Source organism: Balaenoptera physalus (genome assembly GCF_965194825.1).
Source record: "Balaenoptera physalus genome assembly, chromosome: 1".
In the NCBI taxonomy this organism is placed as follows: domain Eukaryota; kingdom Metazoa; phylum Chordata; class Mammalia; order Artiodactyla; family Balaenopteridae; genus Balaenoptera; species Balaenoptera physalus.
In genome coordinates this window covers 78605063-78613159 of record NC_138882.1, presented here as the reverse complement: position 1 = coordinate 78613159, position 8097 = coordinate 78605063, and the positions used below count along the sequence as shown (strand labels likewise).

The window sequence follows — 8097 nt, the reverse complement described above, 5'->3', positions numbered from 1 at the left end:
ATCAGGAGGATGGATTGGGGGAAGGAGTAGATGAGAGAGCTTCTTAGTGAGTAATATCCTATTTGTCTGCGGTGAGATCCCAGGTCAAAGAGTCAGAGGCCGGCAGGGAGACCCTCGGGCTTTGGGAGAGACAAGAGTGGATAATAAATCAGAGTGGAACTAGTTGGAAGCATGGATGTGGACGAAATGTCTGTAATCCATTTCTATACAGCTTGTTTCTCTGTGTGATATTAAGCTATTCTTGATCTGCTCATTGCCTTGGCTTCTTTGTACAGAGAAGTGTTGGGAGGTTGACTGACGTTGTAGTGGAAGATTACTGATAGGGGACTTGATTCCATCCCCCAGGACCAAGGCTATTTCAGGTAGAAGCTTCAAGGTCCCTCTTCCTCCTCCTCCCTAGGCTGCTCCTCACACACAGAGGGCTGGGAAGCGATCCCCATACAGAAAACAGGGACTCCGGCAGCTTTTCCTCCACTGAAAATCACCTTTGCTCCCCCCCAGCTGGAGCTTCACTGTGCCCAGTATTAGGATGGTGGCATCCTGCTTTCCAAGAGATTCCATCTAAACATTGCCATGTGCTGTGCTCTTCCTATCTGCCTATCCTGCAGGCCCACTGATCCGCAGTACCCAACCCCATCCCTTAATGACAACCACACTTCCTGGTTGCCTAACAACATCACTTAGAGTTCAGGAGGCTGGATTTGCTTGTTCCTAAAGAGTCCTAAAGCTAGAGTGAGGAAGTAGCTGAACATACGGCACATTTGGGCCCTGTATCTCAGTAGGCCACTGTGTGCAGAACCCCCTCCTCCTTGCTCTCACCCCATGGACTCCCCAAGCTTCTGTAAATACATAGTCATAGAATCAGGGACCAGGGCATGGGTAAAGAGAGAGATGCCTTATTCTTTGACCCTGTGGTCTCTGGGTAGGCTAGCACTTTTAGAAGGCTCTAGAAATAGGTCCTGGCTGGCCCAGGACGAGAGTAGGAACCCTCATGGAAATCAGAGTCTTCCAAGTGCTGACAAAAGCTGCAGAAGATGCAGTGGTTAGGAGGAGGTAAGTGCAAAGTTTAAGTGGGGTCCTAAGAACTTGATGAGAGATTGGATTCTAGTGAGGACCCCAAGCTGTGCTCCTCTGAATTCTCCCCACCCCTGTCCCCACCCCTGACCACAGAAAGAGCCAGGCGCCTCCCAGGGAGCCCGCCTGTTGAGGAACATGCATGTAGGCGGCCCCCAAGGGCCAGCCCAGCCTGCAGAGCCTGCACCACCAGGGCATTTTCGGGTAACACCTGGCCTCTGTAGTTTCTCGCACTCATCTCCAGGTATCCAGCTTAGATGCTGAGGGTGTGGCTCCTCTCTAAACCAAAGACTGCCACTTCCTGGCCATCAGCCTGGGCTCCTGCCACCGCCCAACTTGGCTTCCCTAGGGGAAAGCCTCCTGAGGCCCTGCGATCAAACATCACCCTTGGAACAGGCCCTGGGGGTGGCAAGACAGCTGCAGAGCAGAATATGGGGCCGCGGATGGAGGCAGACACCATGAGACCCAAGGGCTGTGGAAGCCTGGAAGAGGTGGGAGCTTGGGGGAAAGAGCGGGGAAGACCCCAGGGGGAGAGGGCCAGTGTTGAAGGGACTCTGAGGGAAGACGTTAGAGGAGAGGGGCAGAAGCTGAGAGGACACGAGCAGCAGCTGGGAATCGGGGGAACCAGTAGGACGTGGGGATGCTCGTAATTAGAGAGTAGACTTTCTTTTAAAATTCGTTAGCAGAATCTTCCTTCTGTATGGTCCAGGAGGAGTCACCTCTCCATCACGTCAACTCTAATTCCCTCCTTTCTCTCCACACCAGAACCCAAAGATAACTCAAACCTGCAGCTCCGCCTGTTTCCGTTATCAGTGCTCAGCACTCGGCAGGCAGGTGTAGCTGCCCTGGTCAGAGGCCAGGATGTGGTGCAGCTGTAGAGGAGCCCTAGTCTCAGTGCCCTGGGCTTTCTCTGCCTCATCCTGGAAAGCAGGGGCTGGGTCTTCAGGTTCCAAAGCCCCAGTGCAGCAGGACTAGTTCTTGGCCTTGCTCTCACTGCACTAAGAGACTCGGACCCTGTCCTGCATCTGTTTTTAGTCCTAGAGATAGCAAAGTTGGGAGCCTTTGAGCTGAGGATGGAGGAGGTAGGTCCCAGGCTGCAGGAGAAGCAGGGATGGAAGCCGAGTAGAACATGCCCCTGAGTCCCTTCTGAGTATCTTCCCCACACATCCCAAGATGGACTTCATGCTTTCCTTGCAGGAACCCCTAGTAACTGCCCTCCAGCCTCACCTTGAAGCCTTCCTGAACCTCAATTTTTCCATCAATTCTAGAAGTAGCACAAAAGAAGAAAGGCTAGGGATCAAGACACAGAGCAAGAGTCCCTTGCTAATGATAACTAGCGAGATAACTAACTAGTGATAACTAACTAGTCCCTCGCTCGTGAAAACTAGCGAGATCAGGAAGCATTGGTCCATGGGCTATAAGGAAAGGTAGAGGAACAAAGACTGGAGTCTAATCTCCCCGTGCCAGCCTGCTTCTCTCCCTGGGCCCAGGACTCCATGCTCTAAGGTCCTCTGTGGGGAAATCCTACTTCCTGAAAAGGCCCCTTTTGTTGAAGCTCACTCAGGACCTCATCAGTAATCAATACCCTATGACTGTGCCCAGGGACCCCAAACTGGTTCTACAGTTCTAGCATACAGCCAAAGGGGAGAAGCCTGGCCACTCCTAGAAGGTTCCAAAGCTCCTTGCAGAAAAGTCAGATGGTTGCCTCTGTCCAGCAGGAGAGAGAGGGCAGGGGTGACAGAAGGGCAGAGACCCAGAGAGAAAAACACAAAGTAGATATGGTGAGAGAGATCTCAAGGCACCGTGAGACAGGTCAAAACCTAGAGATAGATACAGAGAGGGAGAAACACACAGACACACATACACACACACACACACACACACACACACACACACGAGTTATTGAAGGAGGGTAATTCAAAGAGATAAGAAGCTGAGACAAAATCTGAAACAGAGACAGAAAGACCTAAAGAGAAATTTCTGGATGCCTACTTTCCCACTGCTGGGATCACTCAGGGACTTCCCTCTTCCACCCTCAATTTCCACCACTCAGCGATGACCCATTGATACTTTCCTACTCAATATCGCCATGTCCCTCAAAAACTCACGTTTTTCCCCATCCTTATCCCACCTCTCCATCATTCTCTAACTCGTCTGATTCCCACTCCCCTCCACCCCAAGTCTGCTCACACTTCCACTTCTCTCACAAACTACTTTCAGCTTACGTCTCAATCACGTCTCAAGATCTGGCCTCTTGAAATCTCTTTTCCTGGTCATTCCTCTGTCCTTCTGTTTGCCCATGTCCTTATTCTGGCTGAGCTGAGAGCAAAAAACCAGAATTGGGGCCAAGAAGGCATGGGGCCAGGAAATCAGCTAGGCAGAATGAACTGTGGGAAAAATGTAGAAAGTCCAGAGGACAATAAAGGAAGAGCCAGAGAGACCGCCTGAAGGATGGGACAGCCTGGGAGATGTAGGCAGAGGGAATTGAGAGAGTCTTGAGAGTGTGACTAAGACCCCTAGGGTCCAATTGTTGGCTTTCTGTGTGTACTGAACAATGCTGAGAACCAGGGATGGTTCCAGGGTCAGAAAATGAGGTTAAGGGGAGGAGAAGTTAGACTAAAAGTTTTGTGAAGGTTTGAGACAAAGGCGCGTAGATTTGGGGCTGGGACAGACATCTAAAACTAAGAAGCTGAGCTGCAGGGATCCTTGCTTGCCAGAAACAGCCAACTGAGGAAATCAAACTCATAGGATCACATCAGGATTCTGAGACTTTCAGAATGATCCGCCACCACCCCCACTCCTGGACAGAGGTTGTCCCTGTCCCTTTCAGTTTTTTATCATTGACGGGGTCATTATACACCACTTTTGATGCTGCCCTGGGGTGTCAAGTGTTTGTCAGACAAGTACAAATTGGCTTATTTTCTTCCTCTCTTTTCTTCTCCTTCTTCTTCCCCTTCTCCTCCCCCAGTTTCTTTCCTGCCTCCTCCAAAATATGGGCTTACTTCAGACTAAACAGGAGAGGTAGGATTCCTCCCCCAGGTCTGTGTTTGGAGCAGCAATGGATAGACACCTCTAGCTACTAGGTGGAACTGGAGGAGGTGCAGAACTGGGAGGGAACAGCCAAGGAGCAATGTGAGGTTCAGGCTCCATGTTCAAGTGAGATGACAACTGCTGAGGACTCAGAGTCAGAGTGGAAGCTGGGAGGAGAAGGAAAACAAAGCTGGGAGAGACGAGCTGGAAAGGCCCCTGGGGTGGGGAGTTCCCTGTTCTATCCAGGAGAGGCAGAAAATGAGTCTGGCAGAACAGTCAAAGACTTAAGCAAAAGCAAGAGCCTAAAATGGGCATATAGGCCAGTACGGTTAAAGCAAAATGACACCACCCGCCAGGCAGCTCCTTGCTGAAATCCTAGGAGTATGACAGATATGAATCTGTCACTTGGGAGGTTAGCCAGTCAGAAGATTTAGGGAAAAGGCTGGCTTTCAGATTTCAGCCAAGGATGTTAGAAGTTAGTGATTTTTTTTTTTAACCATGGTCTGGAAAATTGTGGATCCTCTTTGTCAAAATCAGGGAAAGCTATAGTTGGGTGGGCAGAGACTTTCAAAGCTACTACTGGGTCTCGGCTTTAAGGTATAGGTAGGGAACAGGTCTTGGTACCTACCAGTCTCTCTAAATGTGCCTTCCTGCCCATACCCTCCTCATGCTATTTTCTCTAAGGACCAAGAGTTAGGATCTGGAATGGGAAGTGCCCTGCCCTGAATTACATGTCCAGCCTCACTGCAGCTCTAGCCACTCTCTATGGCCTCAATTTCTTGGGCCTGATGGGGATCAAGTTGATGAATAGAAACCAAAGGCAAAAGTAAGCAGTCATCACTCTCATTTACAGACCAGCCCTGGGGGACACAAGTCCTGTTTCTGTCCCACCCCAGCTATGCTGGGAGTAGAAATCTGTCTGCATTTTCACCAGTAGCTAAAACTAGTCAGCTTGGATCTGGGCCTCTTCATTCTTCACTGGGTGTTGGAGGGATAGAGTTAAGAAGAAGCTCAAGGATCTGGCTTGAATAAATGGAAGATACCAGGGAGGGGCAGGAGTTTGTTTTTCTCACTCCTCGCCTGCTTCACCCCCATCCAGCTTCTAAGACTAGGCAGCTTCTGCCCTGGATCTTATCAGGAGAAACTCCCTGACCTTAATTCTGCATTCCAGATGCCACGGTACCTCAATTTCCTCCTGCTGTATGAGCTTATGAGACAAGAGGAAATAAGGAGTTACTTTTTCTAGGACTTAATAGTGAAAAGTTCTCCCAGGTTCAAGTATGCCTAAGGTATCTTCCGTCACCCTCAACCCAATCAATCTCTCTCTCCCCCCCCCCCCTCACACACACACACACACACACACACACACACACTCTCTCACTCACTCTACAATGTGCCCTGAGAGACTGGGTTCTACTACCCTCTAGTGGCCAGAGAGGAAAGGGCTGTCCCACCCAGTCAATCAAGACCTTCAAGACTTTACCACGGTCTTTGGTCTGGAAGACACCTAAGGTATAAGCCAACAGCACATTTTATAAATGAGAAAGAAGAGGCCTAGAGGAAAATAATCACTTTGAGAGTCAGGGTACAGTTGGGACCAGAACTCAAGTCTCCTGACTCCCAGGTCAGTGCTTAATCCACTTTCACTGCCTCCCCTCTGACTTTTGTCTCCCTTTCCTAGCTTATCCCTGGGGAGGTCAGAACGAATCAGAAAAACGCCCAAAACGCCAAAGCCAAACAGGACATGGTTCCTCCTCAACCCCTGCAGAGTAACGCCTGCACCTGAAACGTCATAGTCCCAAGTGAATTCACATCTTGGATAACATGGGTCCTTCTGAGGAACTGGCTGTCCTCGGACTTTCCGAATTTAACAGACTTTCAAGATTTTTATTGACCTCGCACAGCTCTTGTCGCCATGGTGACAACACTGTCTAATCCATGGTGGCCACCCAGGTCTCCTGTCTCCACGGTAACCGGTGCTTTGCGACCTTCAGTTTGCAGCGGTCGTGCTGCAGCCGCTGCAGTGGTTGCTGGGCGACGGCGGAGCGAAGCAGGTGGCTTGAGGTGGGGACCCGGACGGGCTTCCGGTAGGGGTGTAGGGGCGGTTCCGGGGAAGCCTGCGCCCCCAGGTAGGGGTGCTCCGGGCCGCCGGCCCCGCAGCCCGCCCCTCCCCGGGCCCATGGCCGGGGCATTGGGTGGGACAGGGGGCTCAGGCTGGACTTGGCGGCCGGTGGCGGGGGACCCGCTGCTGGCGCGGGCCTTCCATTCATGCACCGAACTGCGGGGACGGTTCTATCTGGTGGGGGGTCTCCTAGCCGGAGGAGCGAGAGAGCCGAGCAGTGATATGGTGGTCTTCGATCCGGCTGGAGGCCAGGCCGTGCGGGTGGGAGCCCGGGGCGGCCCGAGGCGCAGCCACCACGACGCGGCGCTGGTGGGCGGGCGCTGGCTCTGTGTGGTGGGCGGCTGGGATGGGTCGCGCCGCCTGGCCACAGTAAGCGCCCTGGACACCGAGCGCGGTGTGTGGGAGGCGTGGACCGCCGCCCCCGGCAGCTGCCCCCCTGCCGGCCTCAGTAGTCACACCTGTACCCACCTCTCCGACCGAGAGCTGCGGGTGGCAGGCAGGGAGGGCGGGACTCGCACTCAGCGTCGTTATGGAAGCATCTACACGTTAAGGCTGGACCCTGGCGCCCGCACCTATTGGTATGACACCCCTTGCCCAAAACCTTTCATGCTCCCTCACTTACACTCTGGAAAAACAGCTTCGCAGGCAATTTATCTAATATCCTCACCCTAGAACCCTCCTTCCCCGGGGATCTTCCATGTCTAAGATAGCTGAACTCTCTTATCAATATTACCCTCCCTCTCAACCGAACTACATATGGCACTGTCCCATGTCTCCTTTCTATCCTTGGCAAGGGGGTTGGGGAAAAGGCAGTACAGCACTTAACATTTTCCAGAAAACACAACTCAGGCCTGAATTTCACAGCTATAAGGAAGAAGGCTACCACACAGTCTCACGTTCAGGTCACTGCGCTGCTCTGCTCCAAAGTCCTGGGCCCCACCCAGGTCACCAGCTATTGCTCTTTGGGGGCTGCGACTCAGCTGAACCAGAAGTAGCTGGGCATTGGAGTCATGGGAAGATTAAGGTATTATCTACTCTCATCTTGCTAAGGGTGGAAGGGGGCTAAAATTGGGATGCCCAAATCCCTCCAGACAGTCCCTTCTCTCTCCACCAAGGAGGAACCACCTGTTGCCCCTCGTTTGATGGAACAGCTTGCAAGGCTCGTGAGCAGTGGGCAGGGGTCCCGGCAGGGGCCTCGAGGACTCCGGCATCACTCATGTTCTGTGGTTGGGCCCTTTGCTGTGCTGTTTGGTGGAGAAACTCTGACTAGAGCCCGAGACACCATCTGCAATGACCTCTACATCTATGATACCCGTGAGAAGGGGCTTAATGGTTGAGAAGGGGAAAAGGTGGGAAGATAGGAGAACCTGAAGACTACAGAAAGAAAGAGGATGGAGTAATGGGGTAGGGAGGAGGAAGATTCAGTCGACAAATTAAAGGAATACATAGAATGTTAAATTTTGAAGAGGCCCACAAATACAGTGAGAAGAAAAATAATGAGCAAGCCTTTGGTCTTGTTAAGAGCCCCATGGGAGCCAAACTGCTACTGCCTCAATAACCACTCTCTGCCCTTACCCAACAGGAAAGTCTCCTTCTCTGTGGTTCCACTTCCCCTGTGCAGACCATGGGCTAAAACGCATGGGCCATCGGACCTGCCTTTGGAATGATCAGCTCTACCTGGTTGGGGGTTTTGGTGAGGATGGCAGGACAGCTAGTCCACAGGTTTGCATTCTGGACCTCTTTATCTAAAGAATAGTGCCAAGATAAACCACCAAGCCTCTGTTTTGTTGCAGACTCATAAAGCGTTATCACCAGAGCTGTCTGCCTCATTTCAAATGCTGATTAAATTTCAACCTGAGAGTTAACATTTG

General features: G+C 51.8%; 1 protein-coding gene across 2 annotated transcripts; it reads left to right on the top strand.

Moving 5' to 3' along the window:
• Window positions 1–6164: 6164 nt before the first annotated feature.
• Window positions 6165–8091, top strand: KLHDC9 (kelch domain containing 9). Of its 2 annotated transcripts, none has more exons than XM_082412907.1 (4): window positions 6165–6804; window positions 7091–7250; window positions 7342–7540; window positions 7809–8091. In XM_082412907.1, the coding sequence occupies exons 1-4, from the start codon at window positions 6284–6286 to the stop codon at window positions 7973–7975; spliced, it is 1047 nt and encodes a 348-aa protein (XP_082269033.1). In that variant the 5' UTR covers window positions 6165–6283; the 3' UTR covers window positions 7976–8091. The 2 variants fall into 2 exon arrangements, with proteins under 2 accessions (XP_082269033.1, XP_082269032.1); XM_082412906.1 differs by having other exon boundaries at window positions 7318–7540.
• The last annotated feature ends 6 nt before the right edge of the window (window positions 8092–8097 follow it).

Coding starts and splice junctions, on each gene's coding strand:
- KLHDC9 (XM_082412906.1), top strand. CDS start 6,284: ATGGCCGGGGCATTGGGTGGGACAGGGGGCTCAGGCTGGACTTGGCGG. Junction 6,805..7,090: donor CCTGGCGCCCGCACCTATTG/GTATGACACCCC, acceptor TGAATTTCACAG/CTATAAGGAAGAAGGCTACC. Junction 7,541..7,808: donor CCTCTACATCTATGATACCC/GTGAGAAGGGGC, acceptor CTTACCCAACAG/GAAAGTCTCCTTCTCTGTGG.